Raw genomic sequence first — 25,619 nt, 5'->3', positions numbered from 1 at the left:
TAAAATATTTTAAAAAGAAAAAAAAAGAAAACCCAAGCTGTAAATGAACTGCTGGAAGCCCAGCATGGACAAGTTCAAGAGTTAAAAACTTCAGTGGGAAAAAGGTTTGAGGAGTTTTTTTAAAAACTAAGCATACTCTTTTTGTTTTTTTAAAGATTTATTTATTTGACAGATAGAGAGAGATCATAAGTAGGCAGAGAGGCAGGCAGAAACAGAGAGAGGGGCAAGGAGTCTCCCCGCTGAGCAGAGACCCTGATGTGGGGCTCAATCCCAGGGTTCTGGGATCATGACATGAGCTGAAGGCAGAGGCCTTAACCCACTGAGCCACCCAGGCGCCCCTAAGCATACTCTAACCATAATACCTAGCAATCTTTGGTGTTTAACCAAATGAGTGGACAAAATTTATGTCCAGTCAGTGAAGCACCTACCTTCAGCTCAGGTCCTGAATGGAGCCCACATAGGGCTCCTTGCTCAGCAGAGAGCCTGCTTCTCCCTCTCTTTCTGTCTGCCACTCTGCCTACTTGTGCTCTCTATCCCTCTACCAAATACATAAAATCTTTAAAAAAAAAAAAGACAGAGAGAAAAGAAAATGTATGTCCATACAAAAACCTGCACACACAAGTTTACAGAAGCTTTATTCATAATTACTAAAACTTGGAAGCAAAGAAGGTGTCATTCAGTAAGTGAATGGATAAACAAATTGTGGTACAACTATACAATAAATCACTCTGCACCAAATAAATAAATAAATAAATAAATAAATAAATAAAGCTGGCAATCCATGAAAAGACATGAAGGAATCTTAAACGCATATTACTAAGTCAAAGAAGCCAATCCTAAAAAGACTATACACTGTATGATTACAACTATATGACATTCTGGAAAAGGAAAACGAAAGACATAAAGCTATCAAGGGTTTGATAAGGAAAAGAAGATGAATATGTGGAGCACAAGGGGTTTTTAAGGCTGTGAAACCATTCTGTATGATACTGTAATTGTATCATTTTACATTAGTTAAAACCCATAGAATGTACAACACCAAGAGAAAGCCTTATGTAAACTATGGACCTTGGGTGATGATGATGTGTAGTATAACTTCATAGATCTTACAAAGATACTACTCTGGTGCATGATGTTGTTAATAGAGGAGGCCCATGCATGCATAGGAATAGCAGGTATATGGAAACTCTCTGTACTATATGCAATTTGGCTGAGAACATAAAATTGCTCTAAAAATGAAGTCTATTTGGGGGCACCTGGGTGGCGCAGTGGGTTAAAGCCTCTGCCTTCTGCTCAGGTCACAATCCCAGGGTCCTGGGGTCAAGCCCCACATCAGGCTCTCTGCTCAGTAGGGAGCCTGCTTCCCTTCCTATCTCTCTGCCTGCCTCTCTGCCTACTTGTGATCTCTATCAAATAAATAAATATCTTTAAAAAATTAAAAATAAAAATGAAGTCTATTTAAAAAATAATAGCTTAGAAAAGTCACTGAACAAAAATAACAAAATTTACAGAGGGGGAAATCTGATACCCAGAGTTACCACATAAAATACTCAAGATATCTTGTTTTCAACAAAAAATTATGAAGCAAGCACTCAATGAAACAAGAAATTGTGACTTATTTGAAGGAAAAAATAAACAGATACTGTCCCTAAGGAAGCTTATATGCTGGACTTAGTAGACAAAAACTTAGTTTACTGTCTTAAATACACTCAGTGAACTAAAGGAAATCATGGACAAGAATTAAAGGAAACAAAATATAGTATTTTAACAAATATAAAGAAAGATACAGAAATTAAAAAAGAAACCAAATTCTAGAAATGGAAACTTAAATAACTGGACAAAAGGAACTATAACTGAAATGAAAATTTTACTAGAGGGTTTTGACAGCAGCAAGCAAAAGAATCAGTCAATTTAAAGACCGACCAATTGAAATGATCCAGTCTGAGGAGAAGAAAGAGCAATGAATGAACAAAAGGACAGAGCCTAACAGAATTATGGGATATCATCAAGCATATCAATATAGACATTATAATACTCCCAAAGAAAAGGGGGGAGAGGAAGAATAAGGAAATAATTACTGAATACTTCCCAAATTTGAGAAAAGATAAGGATTTATATGTCAAATTCCTAGTAGAATAAATGAATAAGATTCATATGAAGACATATTATAATAAAACTGTTGAAAGCCAAACACAAATATAGAATCTTGAAAGCAGCAAGAGAGAAGTAATATGTATAAAAGTTCTTCAATAACAATAACCACTTATTTTTCTCCTCAGAGACTATGGATCCTAGAAGGTAATGTGGTGGCATATTTAAAATGCAATTAATAAAAAACAGCAAATGCCAAGTATTACATATCTGGAAAAATTATCCTTCAAAAATGAAGGAAACTTAAGAAAAAAAAGCCATAATTAAATGTAAGAAAATTATGAGTAAAAATATGTAAATATGACAGCATATTGGAGGGAATATAAAGAACAAAAAGTTTTTTTAGACTGTGTTTGAACTTAAATAACTGGCAACTTAATAGAGACTGCTATATGCTTAAGATGTTATATATGAACTTCATGGTAACCACAAACCCAAAATCTATAAAAGATACAAAAAAGTAAAGAGAAAGAAGCCAAATATAACAATATAGAAAATCCTCCATCCCAAAGAAGGAGAGCAAAAGAAGAACTACTACAAAATCAACCATAAAATTAACAAAATGACAATAAGTACATACTATCAATAACTACTTTAAATGTAAATGGCCTAATTTCTTAGACATAGGGTGACATAATGAATCAAAAAATGTAAGAATCATCTACATGCTGCCTTAAAAGAGACTCAATGCAGACCCAAAGATACATACAATCTGAAAGTGAAGGAATGGAAAAATACTGACCCTTACAAATGGAAGAAAAAAAAAAGCCAAGTAACAATATCTATATCAATAAGTAATACTTTTAAACAACAACTAAAAAATGACAAAGAAAGGCATTACGTAACAATAAAGGGATCAATACCACAAGAGAATAGAACAACTGTAAACATCTATGCATCCAGTATTAGAGCAACTAAATACAAAAAGCAGGGGCGCCTGGGTGGCTCAGTGGGTTAAGCCGCTGCCTTCGGCTCAGGTCATGATCTCAGGGTCCTGGGATCGAGTCCCGCATCGGGCTCTCTGCTCAGCAGGGAGCCTGCTTCCTCCTCTCTCTCTCTCTCTCTGCCTGCCTCTCTGCCTACTTGTGATCTCTCTCTGTCAAATAAATAAATAAAAAATCTTTAAAAAAAAAAAATAAATAAATAAATACAAAAAGCAAATATAAACAGACATAAAGGGAGAAACTGATTATAATACAATAATAGTAGGAGAATTTAACATTTCACTTACATCAGTAGGAAGATCATTCAGACAGAAAATTAATAAGGCAATAAAAGTCTCTGAATGACACATTAGACCAAATAGACATAACACATATATATTGAACATTCCATCCAAAAGAACAGAATCTATATTCTTCTCAAGGGCACATGGAACATTCTCCAGAATAGATCATATGTTAGGCACAAAACAAGTCTCAATAAATTTAAAAACTGAAATAAATGCATCTTTTTGAACCACAATGATATATAACTAAAAGTCAGAAGAAAAAAATGAAAAAATACAAACACACAGAGGCTAAACAACATGCTACTAAACAACTAAAGGGTCAATGAATAAATCAAAGAAAAAAACTGAAAAATACATGGAGACAAATGAAAACACACTGTCTAAAATCTTTGAGACACAGCAAAAGCAGTTTTAAGAGGGAGATATATAGCAACATAGGCCTACCTCAAGAAATATGAAAAAGTTCAAACAAGCAACCTAACCATATGCCTAAATGAACCAGAAAAAGAACAAAGCCCAAGGTGAATAGAAGCAAGAAAAACTAATAAAGATCAGAAGATAAATAAATAACAAGGCTTTTAAAAATGTAAAAGATCAATGAATGAAACCAAGAGCTGCTTCTTTAAAAAGATAAACAAAATTGATAACCTTTAGCCAGACTCATCAGAGGGAAGAAAAAAAAAAAAAACCTCAAATAAATAAAATCAGAAACAAAAGAGAAGAATCAACACCACAGAAATACAACAGAAAATAAGAGAATACTATGAAAAATTGTGTATCAGCAAACTGGACATTCTAATAGAAATGGATAAAATCCTAGATATATTCTGTAAGGGCCTATTTAGCCAGAGCGATTCCATCTGGTTAAACAGTAAAACTTAACCTGACCCTACCCACCCCCCAGCCCCCTCACACACACCCCTGCCCCCGGCGCCACCACGGAAACTTACTTAAAAGCAAGTCCAGGAAACCAGTAAATTATGGTCAACCAGTCCCCGATAACAGAGCCCAAATACAAGGGCGGGTCAGGTCAGGTGGATATAACAGAGCCCGAATTCAGGGATGAGTCGGGCCAGTTGGAGACATCCAGTCAGTGGGGCATGCATACTGTCTCCCTAGCTACCAAGGAGTGTGGGCCCTGCCTTTTGGGCACCAATCCTGACCAAGGTGATAGGCTAGGTGAAATAGCTACTATGGGGTGAATTGTAATTCAATCAGGCACCTGTGTGTGACCTAGCATGACTGTGCAGGTTTCTCTGTGTGTTGCAATCTCATTGGCCACCTGTGTGTGGCCAGGCTCAACCACATGGCCTTTGCTCTATAAAAATTAGTCAGTAAGGCAGAGAGGGGTTGCCCTCTCTGTAAGAGGCGGCCCAGAACTGTCAGTTTGATTCTCGATGCTTTGCGCAAAATAAAGCTTTGCTTGACTTTCGCTTTGTATCAGTCTCGCTCCTTTGATCACGGACCTATCATTAGGGGACCTTTCAATACAGTCTTCCAAAATTGAATCAGAAAGAGACAGAAAATCTGAAGACCAATTACTAGTAATGAAATTGAACTGGTAATCTAAAAACTGCCAAAAAATAAAAGTCCAGGACCAGATGGATTCATAGACAAATTCTAACAACATTTAAAGAAGGGTTAATACCTATCTCAAACTATTCTAAAGAATCAGGAAAAAAAGGAAAGTTTCCAAATTCATTCTACAAGGCCAGCATTGCCCTAATACCAAAATCAGAGAAAGACAATACAAAAACAAAACAAAACTAAACTAAAACTAAAGGCCAATATCACAGATGGACATAGATGCAAAAATCTTCAACAAAATACAGGCAAGCCACATTCAACAATACATTAAAAGAATCATTCACCACGATCAAGAGGGATTTATTCTGGGGTGCCTGGGTGGCTCAGTTGGTTAAGTATCTGACTTCATCTCAGGTCATGATCACAGGCTCCTGGGATCAAGCCCAGTGTCAGGCTCCTTACACAACAGGGAGTCTATTTGTCTCTCTCCACCTGTCCCTCCCCCACTCAGACATGCTTTGTCTCTCAAATAAATAAAACCTTAAAAAAAAAAAAGAGGATTTATTCTGGGGATGCAAGCATAGATTTAATATTCATAAATTAATGTGATGTAGGATTAAAATCCACATGATCGTCTCAATAAACATTTGACAAAATTCAACATCCATTCGTGATAAAAATTCTTTAAAAAGTGGGTTTAGCAGAAACACATCAACATAACAAAGGCCATATAAGAAAAAACATAAGCTAACATACCCAATGGGGGAAAAAATAGAGTTTTTCCCCTAAGATCAGGAACAAGACAGCATGTCTACTTTCACCACTATTATTCAACATAGTACTGGAAGTCCTAGCTACAGAAATCAGGCAAAAAAAAATATATATATAAATCATCCATATTGTTCAGGAAGAAATTAAACTGTTGTTATTTCAAATGGCATAATGCTATACATAGGAAACCCTCAACTATTAGAACTATTAGAAATAATAAATAAATTATTATTAACACTGCAGAATACAAAATTAATAATCAGAAATCTGTTGCATTTTATACACTAATAAGAAAGCAGCAGAAGAAGAAATTAAGAGAATTCTATTTATAATTACACCAAAAAAATTAAATACCTAAGAATAAATATAACAAAGGTGGTGAAAGACCTTTACTCTAAAAACCATAAAACACTGACAAAAGAAATGAGGAGGAGGACACAAATAAATGGAAAGATATTCCATGCTCATGGATTGAAAGAATTAATACTGTTAAAATGTCCATACTACCCAAGGCAATCTAGGTTTAATGCAATCTCTATCAAAATAACAATAGCATTTTCACAGAACTAGAACAATCCTAAAATTTGTATAGAACCATCAAAGACCCATATAGCCAAAACAATCTTGAAAAAGATAAAGTTGAGGTAGCAGAAATCCAGATTTTAAGATAATACTATAAAGCTATAGTAATGAAAACAGTATGGCACTGGTACAAAAATAGACTCATAGAGCAATAGAACAAAGTAGAAAATCCAGAAATAAACCCATGCTCATACAGTCAATTAATCTACAACAAAGAAGACAAAAATATACAATGGAGAAAAGACACTCTCTTCAATAAATGGTGCTAGGAAAACTGGACAGCTATATGCAAAAGGATGAAACTGGGCCAATTTTCTATACCATACACAAAAATAAATTAAAAATGGATTAGATACCTAAATGTGAGACCTGAAACCATAAAGATCCTAGAAGGGAACACAGACACTGTGGTTTTGTTTTGTATTGTTTTGTTTTTGACACTGACCATAGCAACATTTTTGTAGATAGGCCTCTTAGAAAAAGAGAAACAAAAGCAAAATTAACTATTAAGAATACATCAAAATAAAAAGCTTTTGCATAGCAAATGAACCATCAACGAAACAAAAAAGCAATCTACTGAATGGGAGAAGATATTTGCAAATGATTATCTTATTAGGGGTTAACATCCAAAATATACAAAGAACTACATAACTCAAAACCAATAAATAAATAAATAAATAAAAATAAAGGCAGGCATGACAGAGGAACACTACCAAAAAAAGCAAAATGGCAGTCTTATACCTAAACATGTTAATTATTACATTAAATGCATATGATCAAAACACTTCAATTAAAGGCATATATCATCAGACTGAAAATTTTAAAAAAATTTGTCTATAAGAAACACATTTTAAATACAAAGAGATAAACAGGTTATGTGGAAGAAATACCATGACAACTCTATCATAAGAGTAACTGCATCAGTATCAAACAAAGCAGACTACAGAATAAGAAATATTATTATAGACATATGAAATACCATTTCATAATAAACAAATGGTTGGTTCATCTGAAAGGCATAATAAATTATTGGATTCAACCTGCCATGTTTTGCTTAGGATTTTTACACCTTTTAACAAGTAAAATTACACTGTAATTTACCTTTATTTCAGTGTCTACATAAGCTTTGGATACAAGAATATGTTAGCTTCTAATAACAATATTATCTCAGTTTGGGTTCCCCCAAAAGCAGATACTGAGACAAGAGCTGTGTGCAAGCAGTTTGTAAGGCAATCCCAAAAAATGTGGGAAGAGAGTAGAGAAATCAAAGAATGGTGTGTATAGACCATAAACATGAGTTGTTATTAGGAGCAACTGAGGCTCAATCTTATGAGGGACCATTTTAGAGCACTGTAAATACACTTCATAAATGTCCACAAAGGATACTTACTCATCAATTCTGGGAATATTAACTCTGCAGCAATTCCAGCCTGCCAGTCAGGCAAAAACACACAATGTACCTCAGCTAGAAGCTAGCATGAATTTTTGAACTTGGATAAGACAGCTGTTTGAAGTCCAATGGAACTATTACTGTACCTCTAGTAAACAATACCACCCCTGTAGGATCATAGTCTCCAATACCATAGTATCTCGACTTGCAAGGACTGGAAATAAATATTGCCAAATATTTGGCAATATTTGGATCATTGGGAGTGATGAGAAGAGAAGGCAAATCTACTTGATTCCTGGACCTGTATAACTCCAGTAACTGGGAACATAGCACCACAGTTGGTTCGACACGTATACCACCTCTTTCAGGACAACACCCTACCCCCTTCATGTGGTATTATTATTGAGTTGAGCTTAAGGAGTATTATATATTCCTGGTGAACCAAAACTGTGATCATTGTATGGAGGTTCATCTCTAATTTTATTTGCCTTAATTCTAATTTGTCTAACCATAGGCTATGCTAGCTTTAAATTGCGTAGTTATTCATCCTTTTACTTTCCTTTGTTTTTTAAATTTTTATTATATTTTTTCTAGTCACCATGCAGTGCATTATATCCCCAGAACTTATTTATCATATACTGGAAACTTGTACCTTTTGATCATCATCACCCATTTCTCCCACCTCTCACCACCACCACCTTTGGCTACCACTTAGCATAAAACACTCTAAGTTCATCCATATTGTCACAAATGGCAAGATACCATTCTTTTTATACCTTAATAATATTCCTGTGTGTGTGTGTGTGTGTGCACGTGCGCACACGTATACACATACCACATCTTCTTTATCCATTCATCTATTAATGTATACTTGGGTTGCTTCCATATCTTAGCCATTATAAATAATGCTGCAATTAACATGGGGGTATATATATTTTTTTGAGTTACAGTTTTTGTTTCAAACTTAAACAAGTTAAATTAGTAAACGAAAAAGAAAAAACAACTGTTCAACTTACTCATCAACACAGAATTTAACGTATGCCTTATACTAAGTCTTGGACAAAAATGATGCTAAGCGGTGGGGGGTGGGCAGGTAGTTCAAAAGAAATCACAAAATCTTTTTAGTACATTCGTTTTCATAGTGATATAAAAGAGGAAATTCTTAAATGATGTTGGAAGTATTATAAGATTGAACAAAAGAGTAAATCTAGTGATGTTAAGAGTTAGAATTCTAACTGTGGGAAGAAGGACATATACATATGAAATAAAGGAAAGTAAGAATAAGACCTGTGGTGAGAGACTGGAACTAAAGGTGTCTGTGAGGACTCCCGATTTCTAAATATGTCTATTTATGTATATATGCATGTATATGTGCACTCTATTTGTAAATAAGAATATAAATATATGAACTGTGCATATGTATATGTGTGCATACTATACACATTTCCTAGTTTTGTCTGCTGATACAGCATAAAAGTATTCATTCCAGGATCACTGATTAACTGTCAGATCTTGGTTTCTAATACCATTCCTCATTAAAGAAACAAGACTTTATCAGCAAGATAGTGAATATGATGCCTGAAACACTCCTTCCAGTAGAAAAACAGGGATTTAACATCAAACAAGCCAAATGCTCTGAGAAATCCCAAAACCAGTAAGTTTCCTATATCTTAAGCAAGGACAAAACCAACCACATCAAAGTCCACCAAAAAATAAATTAATAAATAAATAAAATTTTGATACTCTCAACATTAACTTGTCAGAGCCTCTCCTTATACTCACACTGCAGCACAACTGGGAAGAAATCCTCAACTCTTGTTTTCCCCTTGGGGATGGAAAGGAGTGGAACACACATCCAACATTCGGACATTTAGGGCGAGAGGTTGCCCAAGGGGCTAGCTTCCCTCTTGCCTCTATACAAGCGCTGACCTCAAAAGGATGCCAGCCAGATTGAGAATCTCTGAGAACTAAGACTAGAGTACACAAAGAAATAGGGTTTGCAGTACCAAAAACAGACACTGGGTGGAGCTCCTGTACTGATATTTAAAGCAGCACCAGAAAGGCACTAGGGGGAGTACCTGAGTAGAAACCTACAAGCCAGGGTGCCTGGGTGGCTCTGAGGGTTAAGTCTCTTCCTTGTCCTGCGATCGAGTCCCGCATCGGGCTCCTTGCTCCGCAGGGAGACTGCTTCTCCCTCTGACTCTGCCTTCCACTCTGTCTGCCTGTGCTTGCTCTCACTCTCTCTCTCTCACACAAAAATAAATAAATAAAATCTTTTTAAAAAAAAAAAGTCTCTTCCTTCCACTCAGGTCATGATCTCAGGGTCGTGGAATCGAGGCCCACATCAGGCTCTCTGCTCAGCAGGGAACCTGCTTCTCCCTCTCTGCCTGCTTGTGGTTTCTGTCAAATAAATAAATAAAATTAAAAAAAAAAAAAGAAAGAAAAGGAAAAAGAAACCTACAAGCCTCTTCTAATAGATTACATACACAAGCCCAGAGGAACACTTACTCAAAAAAAGGCTTAAGAGGTCTCCAGAAACTAGGCAGACTGAATGGAGCAAACCCTCCCTATAGGAAATCAGACCATAAAATCTAGAAGAGTTAGCTGATGCTTCAGACACCAGATCTGAACAAAAAAAGTAACAAGACATACAAAGGAAAAGGGGAACCACAGCACATTTAAAAGAAAAGATTAAATCTCCAGAAACTAAAGAAGCAGAAATATACAAATTCACAAAAAATTCAAAACTGTCATCATAAGGATACTTAATGATACTTAATGAGCTAAGAGATAACAAACAACCAAAGGAAATCAGAAAAATAGTACATGAGCATGAAAATATTGAGAAAAAAAAATAAAACTATGAAGAAAAACCACACAGAAATTCTGGAACTAAAGAATATGATAACTGAATTGAAAAAAAAAAAATCCATTACAGGAACTCAAGAATAAACTTGACCAGGTAAAAGAAAGGATCAGCAAACCAGAAGATATAAAGACTTTCAAAATAATCAAGGTAGAAAAGAAAAAAAAAAAGAAGAAGAAGCGATCCTAAAGGACATATGGGATACCGTGGGACAAAATAAAATATGTATTAAGGGAATTGAAGAAGGAAGAAAAAACCAAGGGGTGTGGAATTTACTTAAAGAAATAATGACTGAAAATTTCCCAAATCTGAGGAGAAAAACAGACATACAAATTCAAATAACTTGAAGAACTCTAACTAGGAAAATATCTGAAGGTACTACCCTGAGATCAAACTGGCAAAAGTCACAGAGAATCTTGTCAACAACAAGAGAAATACAACTCATTACATAAAAGAAAGTTCTCATCAGATCATCAGCAGATTTCTATCCATTAAGATTATGGGCTACAAAGAAACAGGATGATATAGTCAATGCACTGAAAGAAAAACTGCCAAACACTGTATCTGGCAAAACTGCCCTTCAAATATGAAGGATAAATGAAGATTTTCCAAAAATCTGAATGGAATTCATCACTACTAGATCCTCCTTACAAGAAATCCTGAAGGGAGTCCTAAAAGTCCAAAAAGTTAAAGAGAAAAAACAATAAACATCAACACAAAACCATATGAAAATATAAAATTCCCTGGTAAAGATAAATATATAAAAATATCCTATAGTATTATAAATAGGTGAACAAATCACTTATAAATCTGGCACAGAAATTCTGTAAGATGAAAACTAACTATAAATTTAAATTAATGTCCATGCGATGTAAAAAGAGGTAATTTACGTCACAAGTAACATAAAATAGAAGAGGAAAGGATGTAAGTAGAGTTTTTTCCCCCAAAGATTTTATTTATTTATTTATTTGACATACAGAGAGCAAAAAGAGGGAGAGCAGAAAAGGGAGAAGGCAGCTCCCCACCAAGCTGGGAGCCTGATATGGGGCTTGATCCCAGGACCCTAGTATCATTACCTGAGCCAAAGGCAGACACTTAACGACTGAGCCACCCAGGTGCCCCAATAGTCAGTTTTTATAGGCAACTGAAGTTATCAGTTTAAAATAGATTGCTATAATGTTAATAAGTTTTATATAATTGCAATGATAACCACAAAGGGAATATCTATAGAATATACACAAAGGGAAATGAGAAGGGAATCAAAATATGTCATTTTAAAAAACAAAAACAAAAACAAAATAAAACAAAACAAACAAAAAACCACAAAAGATACCAAAAAGAAAAAGAAACAAAAACTTCAAAACAGAAAACATTAACAAAATGCCAATAGTAAGCCCTTCCTACCAGTAATTACAATAAATGTAAATGGATTAAACACACCAACAAAAAGACACAGACTGAATTCATTATTTTTCTTAAATATAATAAAAATATCCAACTATACACTGCCTATAACAAGCTCTCTTTAAATCTTAGGACTCAAAGAGGCTCAAAGTAAAAGTACAGAAGAAGACATTCCAAAGGGAAAGGAAAGCCAGGGTGGCCATTCTGGACAAAATAGAGATTAAGAGAAAACTATCAAAAAAAGAAAAAGAATACTATGTAATGATAAAAGGGTCAATTCACTAGGAAGATATAACAATTATAAATATACATGCATCTAACATTAAAGCCCCCAAATATATGAAGCAAACACTAAAGAACTAAAAGGGAGAAACGGCAACACAGTAATAGTAGGATATTTCAATATCCCCAATTTCAGTTATAATAAGAACAATGAGAATATCAATTAGAAATAAAGGACTAAACAATACTGTAAAATAGACAGACATAACAAACATATACAAATACCCCACCCAACAACAGCAAAATACATGTTCTTCTCAGGCATACATAGAAAATTCTCCAAAGTAGACTACGTGTTAGGACACAAAACAAGTTTTAACAAATTTAAGATTGAAATCACACTAAGCATCTTTTCAAACACAATGGTGTAAAATTAGAAATCAATAGCAGGAATAAAACAAAAAAAATCTATAAATATGTGAAAATTAAACAACATGCTCTTCAATAATCCATAGGTCAAAGAAGAAATTATAATAGAATTTAGAAAATACCTGAAGGTTAATGAAAAAAAAAAAAACAAAATACCAAAACAATGCTAGTGAGCAAAATCAGTACAAAATGTTTATGGTCATAAATGTTTACATTTAAAAATCACAAACCAACAATCTAACCTTTCACCAAAAGGAAGGACAACACAAAATTTTTAACCCAGAGTTTGCAAAAGAAAGGAGATAAATACTAGAGCAGAGATAAATGAAATAGAGGATAGAAATCAATGATACCAAGAGTAGTTTCTGAAAAGATAAAGAAAAACATTTGGCTATATGAAGTATGAAAAAGAGAATATTCAATAACTAAAATTAGAAATGAAAGAGAGGGGTCCCTGAGTGGCTCAGTCATTAAGTATCTATCTTCAGCTCAGGTCATAATTCCAGGGTCCTAGGATGGAGCCCTGCATTAGGCTCCCTGCTCAGCGGGCAGTCTGCTTCTCCCTCTCCCACTGTCCCTGCTTGTATTCCCTATCACTCTCTCTCTCTGTCAAATAAATAAACAAAATCTTAAAAAAAAAAAAAAAAGAAAAAGAAATGAAGGGATATTACAATGATGTCCACTCCAATCAAAGACAAAGGATCATAAAAGACTACTGGATAACCTAGAAGAAATGGATAAATTCCTAGAAACATACAATCTACCAAGGCCAAACCACAAAAAAATAAAAAATCTGAACAGACCTGTAACTAGTAAGGAGATTGAGGCAGTAATCAAAAACCTACCAACAAAAGAAAAGCCCAGAACTTCACTGGAGAATTTTATCACTTAAAAAAGAATTAACAGGGCACCTGGGTGGCTCAGTTAGTGACTGCCTTCAGCTCAGGTCATGATCCTGGAATCAAGTCCCACATCGGGTTCCCTGCTCAGCAGGGAGTCTGCTTCTCCCTCTGACCCTCTCCCCTCTCATGCTCTCTCTCTTGCTCTTTCTGTCAAGTAAATAGATAAAATCTTTTAAAAAAAGAAAAAAGAAAGAAAGAAAGAAAAAAAGAATTAACACACTTCTCAAACTCTTCCAAAGAATCACAAAGGTGAAAATTCCAAAACCAACTCCATAAGGCCAGCATTATCATGATATCAAAACAAAAAAGGCACAAGAAAACTACAGACCAATATTCCTGATTAATACAAGTAAGTGATTTTATTATTTTTTATATTTTTCTTTTTAATAATATAATATATAAACATTCTATATTCTATATTATGCATAAATAATATAATTTAAATTTTATAATTTATAATTAATAAATTTATATTTATTTACATAAATATAAATTAAGGAATAATTAATAGAAAATGGAAAAAACGATACAAAAATACTAGCAAAAAGAATTCAAAAGCACATTAAGGGACACCTGGGTGGCTCAGTCGGTTACACATTCAGCTCAGTCTCGGTATTAATGATCGTGAGTTCAAGCCTGGTGTTGGACTCCATGCTGGGCGTGAAGTCTACTTCATATTAAAAACACACACACACACACATTAAAAGGATCACACAGTAAAACCAAAAAGGATTTATGTCTGGAACACAAGCCTGGCTCACTATTTGTAGTAACATGAAACAATATAATACACCACATAAGCAAAATGAAGAGCAAGAACCACAGGATTATCTCAACAGATGGAGGAAAAGCTTTTGTAAAAATCAACACTCCTTCATGATTTTAAAAAACTCAATAAACTAAGAATAGAAGAAAACTAACTCAAAATAAAAATCCATATAAAAACAGGCCACAGCAAAGAGCATACTCACTGGGAAAAGATTGGTAGATTTTTCTCTAGTATCAAGAACAAGGCAAATCTGCCCATCTCACCAGCACTATTCAACATAGTACTGGAAGTTCAGAGAAATTTAAAAAGAAAAAAATAATAAAGTCATACAAAACGGGAAAAAAAAAACCTGTCCCTGTCTGCAAATGACATGATCTCATATATAGGAAACCCTAAAGATTACACACAATACACACATACACACACCGACACATACTCACACAGTGTTAGAACTAATAAATTCAGCAAAATTGCAGGACACAAAATCAAAAATCAGTTATATTTCTATATATTAACAGTGTCCAATCCAAAAATGAAAATTAAGAAAGCAATCTCATTTACTATAACATCAAAAATCTAAAAATATTTAGGAATAAACCTAACCAAGGAGGTGAAAGATATATACACAGAAAGCTAGAAAACACTGCTAAAAGAAATCAAAGATCCAAATAAATGGAAAGAACATCCATGCTCATGGATTCAAAGACTTAATATTGTTTTTTGTTTTTTTAAAGATTTTATTTATTTGACAGAGAGATCACAAGTAGGCAGAGAGGCAGGAAGAGAGAGGATGAAGCAGGCTCTCCACAGAGCAGAGAGCCTGATGTGGGGCTCGATCCCAGGACCCTGGGATCAAGACCTGAGCCGAAGGCAGAGGTTTTAACCCACTGAGCCACCCAGGCACCCCAAGACTTAATATTGTTAAAAAGTTCATACTATCCAAAGTGATCTACAGATTCAATATAATTCCTGTAGAAATGCCAATGGACTATTTTTCAGGAATAGAAAAAAACATACTAAAATACACATGGAATTTCAAGACATCCTGAATACCAAAATCATCTTGAAAAAGAAAAAGCTGGAGGCTTCAAATATCCTGATTTCAAAATATACTACAAAGCAACAGTAATAAAGAAAGCACTTTACTGGCATAAAGATATATACATACCTACACCTAAAACTGATATAGTTTATTATATCACAGTCCAATTACATCTCGATTTTCAAAAATTAAAATAAAAAATAATCTGAAACAAATGTAACATTGTGTCAATTACACTTCAATAAAAAATTAAAAATTTTAAATATAAAGAAACAATAGAACAAAACTGAAAGATCAGAAATAAACCTTTGCATATGGCAAAATAATTTTTGATAAGAGTACCGAGATAATGGGGAAAGTAGAATCTTCTCAACAAATACCACTGGGGAAACTGGATACAAACATGCAAAAAAATAAGATAAAATTGGACCCTTACACCACTTACACCGTTACAAAATTAACTCAGAGTAAACCCATGACCTACATATAAGATCTAAACCTATTACACGCCTAGAAGAGGACAGAATAAAAACTTCGGGACTTTGGATTTGACAATGGTTTCATGGACATGACATCAAAAGCAAAGTTTAACAAAAGCAAAAATAAGTTAAGTGGGACTACATCAAACTAAAAAGTTACTGCATAGTCAAGGAAACAATCAACAACATGAAAAGGGCATTCTATGGAAAGAAAGAAAATACTGGCAAAGCATATACTTCATAAGGGATTAACATCCAAAAAATATACGGAACTAATACAACTCAAGAGTGGAAAAAAAAATTTTTAATGGGCAAAATACATTTTTTTCCAAGGAAGACATACAAAATGACCAACAGGAACATGAAAAGGTACATCAACATCATCAGGGAAATGCAAATCAAAATCACAATGAAATACTACCTCACACCTGTTAGAATGGCTATTATCAAAAAGAGAAAACAACCGTTGACAAAGATTTGGAGAAAAGGGAATCGTGTGCACCATTGGTAGGAAGGGAAACTGGTACAGCAGCTACAGAAAACAGTATGAAGACTCTTCAATTATTTAAAAACAGAACTACCATATGATCTAGTGATCCCACTTCCAGACATATATCTAAAGAAAACAAAATTAGTGTCTCAAAGAAATACCTGCACTCCCATGTTCACTGTAGCTTTATTCACAATCACCAAGACATGGAAACAATCTAAGTATCCATGGATGGATGACTAGATAAAGAAATTGTAATACACACACACACACACACACACACACACACACAGAGAGAGAAATATTATTCAGTTATAAAAAGAAGGAGGTCCTGTCGTTTGTGACAACATGGGTGAATCTGGAAAACCTTAAGTGAAATAGGCCAGACACAAAAATATAAATATTGCATGATCTCTCTTACCTGTGGATCTAGAAAGGAAGGAAGGAAGGGAGGGGGGAAGAGAGAAGGGGGGGGGGAGAAGGGAAGAAAGAGAAAGAGAGAGAAAAAAAGAGAGAAATAAAGAGAAGAAGCCCACCAAACTCATAGTAACACAGAGTAGAACAGTGGTTACCAGGGGCTCTGGTAAGGGGTCATAAGGAGTTACTGTTTAATGCATACAGTTTCAGTTTTGCAAGATGAAAAGAGTTCTGAGACTGATAGACATGATCATTGTACAATATTAATGTGTTTAATACCACTGAACTGTACACTTAAAAATAGTCAATATAGTAAGTTGTACAGTATGTGTATTTTGCCATAATAAAAAATTAGAAAATACATATATCAATGTACATATAAATGTATGCATACAGACATACACAGCAAGTGTGTGCATTTATATGTGTGTGTCTATGTGTATGTAATATATGTATGTGTGTGTATATACACACTCAGAGCACACTAGAAAACGTGTTCTAAAATGTTAATGGTGCATATATACTAGATTTGAGATCGCAGGAAACTTTTTTTCCTATTCACTTTCCTCAATTTTAAATGTTCCACAATAATATGTTTACAATCAAGGGCACCTGGGTGACTCAGTCAGTTCTTGGTTTCGACTCAGGTCATGATCCCAGGGTTTTGAGATCCAGCCCCCATTTCCGGCTCTGTGCTCAGTGGGTAGTCTGCTTAAGATTCTCTCTCCCTGTCTCTCTTTCCCACCTCCCGCTCATGCATTCTCTCTCTCAAAATAAATAAGTCTTTAAAAAATAATAGTAATGTTTACAATCAGATAAGACACAATAAATGCTATTTTGCAAAAATAAAAAAGTAATAAAAGTGTATTACCAAATAATATGTACAGTATTATCTCATTTTTTTCTAAATCTTTATAACTTTGGAAAATCAGGAAGGGAAATAAAAATATGTTAACAATAGTTCATTATCTTGGGGAAATAGGATTATGTTAATTTTTGTTTTCTTCTTTATGCATTTTTTTTAAATTTTCATTAATTATGACATATTACTTTTGTAATATATATTACCTTATTTGGATGGAACTGGAAGCTTAGCATAAGCTAAGCAAAATAAGTTAGAGAAAGACAAATACCATATGATTTCATTCATACACAGAATTTAAGAAACAAAATAGATGAACACAAGAGAAGGGAAGGAAAAATAATATAGAAACAGAGGAAGATAAACCCTAACAGACTCTTAACTATAGGAAACAAGCTTAAGGTTGCTGGAGGGGTGGTGAGTAGGGGGATGGGGACCCTGGGTGATGGGCATTAAGAAGGACACCTGATGTAATAAGCACTGGGTATTGTATGCAACTGATGAATCACTAAATTCTACCCCTGAAAGTAATAATACACTATATGTTAACTAAATTGGATTTAAATAAAAAATGCTTAAAAACACTAAAATATAAATATTAATACTATATTTTCATTTGTAAATATGAAAATACTAATGACTAAATGATGTACTTAAAGACCTAAATGCCTACGTTAAGAATAAAAAAATAAATAAGACTTTCTAATGTCTTTTATAACTCCTTAAGGCATGGTATCTAGACTAATACGGTTAAATGATTATCACATTCAAGTTCAAACAACCAACATAGCTTTAAATATTGTATTGCTGAAATTATTATTAATAACAATGATTTTAGTAAATTAATATAAAATTAATACAAAATGTTATCAACATTACTAATAACTAAAATCATTAAAATATTAAATATCTTACACTTGACATTTTACACAGAATACATACATTACGTTCTTCCTTAGCTGCTGCTTCCAACTGAGCTGCAAATTGTGAACAACATACCAAGAATGAATTCAGATCATCCCCAACCTTTTGAAAAGAATAACAAAACAAAATTCTTTTTATTTCAGAATCCATATGCATCCCCATCTATATTATAGTATATCTTAATTATTTGGGAAAATATTTTTTGCCTATAATTTATGTCCCTTCAAACATATAACACAAGAAATCATACTCCAAATGTTCTACTACCAAATTCTCCCAGAAAGTGGAAGACAGTACGTTCTGGGGAGTGGCCTCTGAATGACGTACATCCAGCTATGCCTCTTATTCTCCCCTGCACTGCTGCAGAGAATCAATCATCCCAGATTTAGGCTCCTGAAATTTATGAGTACCCAAAAAAAGGAAGCCACTCTGTATATACCTTAGAAATATATTTCCTTGTTAGAAAATGAATGTTCATTATGACTTCTGAATATAAGTATACTTGCCAAGAGCTGTAGTCTTTTACCCTCATTCAATTGGCATATGAACACTTTGAGGAAAAAATAGTGACAGATGAAAATATCACAATGACTGAATCTTTTCTAGTAGAGCAGTGATTTGTAAATCAGAAACAACCTATGATAGACAAATCTCAGATGTTTATATACAGTTAGGATTCTCATATAATGTTCTCCATAAGGAATATGTTCATTCATCATCACATTTTAAAACATACTCACAGGCAGATACACTTTTTTTGTCATGATAAAGACTTACACCCATATAGGAGAAGAGGAAAAACTGAATTAGTCATTCAGGAGACTGAGAAAATGAATGAACTAGGTTTCCTAAAAATAAATGTAAAATGAGACTATAAGCATACTTAGGGATTTTCTTCTACTCATATTCAGATGCCACAAATATAGAAAAGATGGTGATTGATTTGATCATGGTTGCAATTTAACAAAATAAAATCAATACAGCACAGCAGGGGAAGAAATGCATGGAAGCAATAATAATAATGGAACATGGAATTTAAGCTAGGTAAGACCACGAGGAGGATTTGGGACAATAAAAGGCAGTAAAACCAATGGATTATAGTTCCAAATGAAATCAAAGAATTTTGGAGCCAGAATATTAAGTGGGAAAGATAAAAGGTAGTGACAAAAGATTAAGATGATTAAACTTAAATTATGGAAAAGTTATTGGTTATTTACAAAGAACAGAAGATATCACCTTGTTAGTTGCTGACAGATGATAGAAGACAAGATCACTGGAGCAAAGAAATTCAACAAACTTAGACGCTGGATTATTTGCAAAGGTCATCTATGTGGATATCAAAATCATCAAAATTTATGACAACAGTGTTGTGAGACAAGTATATAATAGTCTTATAATAGTATCACTTGTACTACTATAATAGTATGATAATGGTCATTATAATAGACCATTACATAATATTAGACCATATCATATATATCATACATATATAATAGGCCACATAGAATTATTTCCCAAATTATTATTCTTTGCCTACTAACAGGACCTTAATTTTACTGAGGATGCCAATATGCATAGCTAGTAATAATAGTAAGGAGCATCTGGGTGGCTTGGTTAGTTAAGTGTCTGCCTTCAGCTCAGGTCATGATCCCAGGGTCCTGGAATCAAGCCCTGTGTTGGGCCCCCTGCTCAAAGGGGAGCTTCTCCCTCTCCTTCTGCTTCTTCCTCTCTGCCTGCCCTACAACACTCATATTCAATCTCTCTCTCTCTCAAATAAATAAATAAAATCTATAAATAATAATAATAATAATAATAATAATAAATTTTCCAGCCTCCTTTAACAGTAAGAGTAGCCATGTGTCCCAATCAGGCCAATGAGACCAAAAAAATTATTGAGAAGGACTTCTAAAAAGATCTTTTTTTAAAAAAATATTTTATTTATTTATTTGACAGAGACACACCAAGAGAGGAAACACAAGCAGGGGTGTGGGAGAGGGAGAAGCATGCTTCCTACAGAGCAGGGAGCCCAACGAGAGGCCCAATCCCAAGACCCTAGGGCCATGACCTGAGCTGAAGGCAGATATTAACGACTAAGCCACCCAGGTGCCCCTAAAAAAGATCTTCAAAGGGAAGCTGAAATGCCTTTTACAATTATAATGTGAAAAGGTATGATAGTGTTTATTTTGGTGTTAACATCCAGAAAGAATGGGGCACCTGAGTGGCTCAGTCAGTTAAACCTCTGCCTTCAGCTTGGGTCATGGTCCTGGAGTCCTAGGATTCACCCCCTCTGCTCAGTGTGGGGTCTCTCCTCCCTCTCTCTTTGCTCCTCCCCTTGCTGTGCCCTCTTGCTCTCTATTAAAAAAAAAAAAAAGAAAAAGAAAAATTAAACATCCAGAAAGGAAAAATACATAAAATTATATAATTATCATCCCTTTCCTTGAGGATACTGAAAAGTAGAGGATAGGATAAAAATCAGACAAACTGAATTCCACAGAAGAACACTTTACAGATTAGCAAAGAACAAAAGCCATATCCATATCTAAAGGGAGCATGGTGGAGACAGAAGAGCACTTGGTCTAGTATATGCAAAGTGTGCCAAGTCAAAAAGCAGGCCTACCACTGACAAACAGAATTTAGAGGATGAAGAAAAACCATATGAGACCTTGACAACCATTTAGGCTAGCAGATATACAGGAATGAGAAATGCTCCTAAAATAAATCACTCAACCCAACCATTTTTCTTCTGTTAAACTCTTCCCCATCTGAATTTTGCCAAAAATGTGACAGAAAAAGAGGCCTACATTCCCTAGGAATGGTCAGAGTTAAGAAGTCTGACAATACCAATTTTGGTAAGGATGCATAGCCACTGGAACTCTCCTAGGGAGGTGGTAGGAACATAAAATGGTTTTGCCGTGTTGGGAAATAATTTGGCAATTCCTCATAAAATTAAACATACACTTAAAACTCATTACTCTTATTCCAAAGCAATTATCCAAAATGAATAAACACATATGTCCTCACAAAGATTTGCACACAAATGTTCATTGACACTTCATTCATATGGAGGGGCACCTATACCCCAATGTAGTGGCTCTTTCAGTTAAGCATCTACCTCCAGCTCAAGTCATAATCCCAGGGTTCCAGGACTGAGCCCCACATCAGCCTCCCTATTCAGCAGGGAGTCTGCCTCTCTCTCTCTCCCTCTGCCCTACTCATGCTCTCTCTCTCTCTCAAATAAATAAATAAAATCTTTTGGAAAAAAAAAAAAAGAAAGAAAGAAAGAAAGAAAAGCCAAAGGACCATGAAAAGGGGTGGTTAGCATAATCCAAAAATTTTTTGACAATACCTATCCTACTTGAGCCAAACACCAAGAAAAAAAACTGCAACACTACCCATTCTGTCAGTATAGCTGAAAAATAATGTGGCAGTGAAAACTGGCCCTCCAATTCCCCCATCAGAGTTGTGCTGGTGAAACCAAGTAGGGAACTGAACTCCCATTCCTATCTGGAAGTAGTAGTCATTATGGGTCAAAGATATATCTGCTCTCATCACTATTATTAAATATAATACTGGAAGCCAAAGTCAGCACAAGAAAAGGAAATAAAAATCATTCAGACTGGACAGAAGAAGTAAAACTGACTCTATTTGAGGACGATATAATTATCTATGTAAAAAATTCCAAGAAATCTATAAAAAACTAGAACAAAAAAGTACTTTCAACAAGATTGCAAGACACCAAATCAACATATAAAAATCAATCATTTCCTGGTGATTCACAGACCTGTACCCCTGGGGATAAAAATATATGTTTATAAAAAATAAATTTTTTAAAAATGTAAAATTTTACACTCTAATTTAAAAATAAAAAAATTTTAAAAATTTTAAAAAATCAATCATTTTTCTATATACTAGTAATAAATATGTGGAAACTAAAATTAAAAACAATGCCATTAAAAATCATTCCAAAAAGTGGGGCGCCTGGGTGGCTCAATGTGTTAAGCCTCTGCCTTTGGCTCGGATCATCATCTCAGGGTCCTAAGATGGAGCCCCGCATCAGGCTCTCTGCTCAACCGGGAGCCTGCTTCCCCCCTCTCTCTCTGCCTGCCTCTCTGCCTACTTGTGATCTCTGTCTGTAAAATAAATAAATAAAATCTTTAAAAAAAATAATTCCAAAAACACGAAATACAAATCCATAAATATATCAAACCATGTATAGGATCTATATGATGAAAATTATAAAGTGGTCATAAAAGAAATCAAACAAGATCTAAATAAATGGAGAGACATACCATGTTCATGAATTGAAAGACACAACAATCTATGACATGGAGCCAAACTCAACCCCTAACTAAGAAAGGTAATTAAGTATTAAAATACAGGTGAATATTATTCAAGAAATATTACTAAGAAAAGTAATTATTAAAATAGTTGAATATTATGAAATGTGTAAAAACATTCATCTCCTCAATAGACTATAGGAGATCCACATACTTAATCACCTTAATAGTTACATAACTTCAATATATACCAGAGATTTGCTAAAACTCAATTAACTTCTTAGTTTTTTTTAGCAAAATAGAAATAGGATACTTTCCTAACACAGTAAAAAATATACATCTCAAACCAACAAGTAACCAAATGTTTAAAAATTAAATAGAATAGGCATTAACAATAAAAGTGGGTTTAAAATATAGATATGTCTTAATTTAAGGTAAGTGGTGGCAGAGAATAGAAAAATAAGTACTCTACTTTCAAGTTCCCTAACTGAATCATTTTCATGGATGGGGAATTCATTCTGAGAACATAAATGGAATCCAAAAGAAAATCTTAACCCTTCATAAGAAAGCTAATATCAGCTTTAATGATAACAGCTTTGATATCAGCTGTTAATGTCTCTACATTAGGATTACATATACTAACCGAAAAAGTTGATTCTTCATTTTCAGGCTTCACAACTAATTTTTCTCTATTTTGAATGTCAAATCCATAGGTTTCCTCCAAAGTAGAAACAATCTGTGAGTGAATCAAAACAAGTTAAGTATTTTTATAGTTTAAAATTATATTAAATGTAAAAAGACATTTAATCAAATATGTCAGGACTTTCTTAGAAGTAAGACTTATTTCTGCCAGTCCCATTTTTCATCTCACACCCCATCTCATATTACCATAAAGAAATTATGAGAAACGGTCCTCAACTCTACTCCCTAGGAATGGAGAGAGTCCCTACAACTTCTGTTTCTATGGTGACAGGCAAGTAAGAGACTATGAATAGGTGAAGCATCGACTCCACTTATCACCAAAGTATTCCTCAAAATCTGACTGACTCAACTTCCTTCTTTGAAGAGAACTGGGCAAAACAGAAATGGAAACCAGAGAGCAATAACCTTTTAAAGGAAATTCTCTGAGCTAATGCCTCAAACTTTGAGGAAATTTATATTTTGGAAATTTGACAAGCTATATTCTTTTTATATTTGTACTGCTCCTCATTGTTCTCATTTGGTATTTGGTTAATTCACAATTCAATTCTGGATCATTGTGCAAAGAAGAACTCAGAGAAAAGGAAATTTTTTTCCCCAATACTAAGAGTTAAATATTCTGAAGTGCTGAGAAGAGTTAGCATAGCTGGATGAGACTCAGAAATGTCTATCATTAGAAAGATCTGCCTGCAAGGCTGGCACTGGACTGGAGTCTCAGCACTTGGATTTTAGCAGTGCTCCCATCATCTCTGATAACAGTGGCTCAATGTTCCTAACTTTTTTGCACAAACAATATGGTTCATGCTAAACATCTGCTTTCCTTCAGGGAGTCTGGAATTTTTGTACGTGCTAGGCAAAGTATCTACACGAGCAACCCCAGTAAAACTCTGAACACTGAGTCTCTAATGAACTTCTCCAGTAGACATTTCATATATGTCAAATGATTTTGTTGTTGGAGGAATTGGGCACATCCTGTGTGACTTTAAAGGAAGAGGAACCTTGGACCTAGTTTCCTCCAGACTTCACACCATAAGCCTTTTCCTTTTGCTAATTTTTCTTTGTATCCTTTCACCATAATATATCTTAGCCATCAGTAGGGCTATATTTTGAGTTTAGTGCACCTTCCTAACAAATCACTAAGCCTGGCACTAGTAGTCATGGGAACCCCAAACACAGGGACCAACAAGTGTCTTACCATCTTCAGATGTTTGGTAATTTTCCTGATCAGTTCATCTTCTGCTATTAACTCCTTTGTTTTATTTGATGGAATGGGCAAAGCATACCTTACAATGGATTCCCCTGTTGGTGGAGATCCTAAGACCATTGGTTCAAGTTTATCACGTACAAATTTTGCACTACGTTTTTCCTTCGGTTTAGGTGACAATGGTAAATTAAATAGTCCTTTTTGGTAGGTGAATTCTGGAACATTTGCCCATTTCTTACTAGAGGCTAACAGATGTTGCGCTGGCTTCATTTCGTTATTTTACTTCACTTCCAAATGATAGATGAAAAAATTGTATTCTTTCCTGAGGATAAAACATTAAGATTTCAGATTTAAAATTATGGCAGGATTATCAATTGCCATGAAGATGGTGAGTCACAAAATCAGCTCTACAGAATTATAAAATGAAGAATAACATTCCTAACAACAATTACCAACAAAAATTTAAAAATAAGCAAACAAAAAAAAATTAAGAAATCTTTATAGATGGTTGAAGGCTGATTTAGATATGGGCATTTAGGATGGGACTGAACAGAAAGAGACAGTAGCAGGAATGAAAGAATTTCTTTAGAAAAGTTTAAAATTTTGTTCTTATCTTTCCCCATTTTTTGAGGGAATAAATGCCCTTTATCATTATTTCTTTTTTTTTAATTTTTTAAAAATTTATTTATTTATTTATTTTCAGCATAACAGTATTCATTGCTTTTGCACCACACCCAGTGCTCCATGCAATCCGTGCCTCTCTAATACCCACCACCTGGTTCCCCCAACCTCCCACCCCTCACTGCTTCAAACCCCTCAGATTGTTTTTCAGAGTCCATAATCTCTCATGGTTCACCTCCCCTTCCAATTTCCCCCAACTCCCTTCTCCTAACTCTCCTTGTCCTCCATGCTATTTGTTATGCTCCACAAATAAGTGAAACCATATGATAATTGACTCTCTCTGCTTGACTTATTTCACTA

The 25,619-nt window shown here is 34.4% G+C and overlaps 1 protein-coding gene across 1 annotated transcript in view; it reads right to left on the bottom strand.

The window, feature by feature from the left end:
• CCDC7 (coiled-coil domain containing 7) overlaps positions 1-24,908 on the bottom strand; it is a 213,362-nt gene extending 188,454 nt beyond the window's left edge. The window contains exons 1-3 of the mRNA XM_059404564.1: positions 24,630-24,908; positions 23,379-23,471; positions 18,477-18,560 (exon numbers count right to left, since the gene is read on the bottom strand). Coding sequence (XP_059260547.1) covers positions 18,477-18,560; positions 23,379-23,471; positions 24,630-24,908 — 456 coding nt within the window. The remainder of the gene's footprint in view (positions 1-18,476; positions 18,561-23,378; positions 23,472-24,629) is intronic.
• Positions 24,909-25,619: the final 711 nt, after the last annotated feature.

This window comes from Mustela nigripes, chromosome 6 (assembly GCF_022355385.1).
Source record: "Mustela nigripes isolate SB6536 chromosome 6, MUSNIG.SB6536, whole genome shotgun sequence".
Taxonomy (NCBI): domain Eukaryota; kingdom Metazoa; phylum Chordata; class Mammalia; order Carnivora; family Mustelidae; genus Mustela; species Mustela nigripes.
Note: the sequence above shows the minus strand (reverse complement) of the source record. Positions and strands in the feature narration are given on the sequence as shown.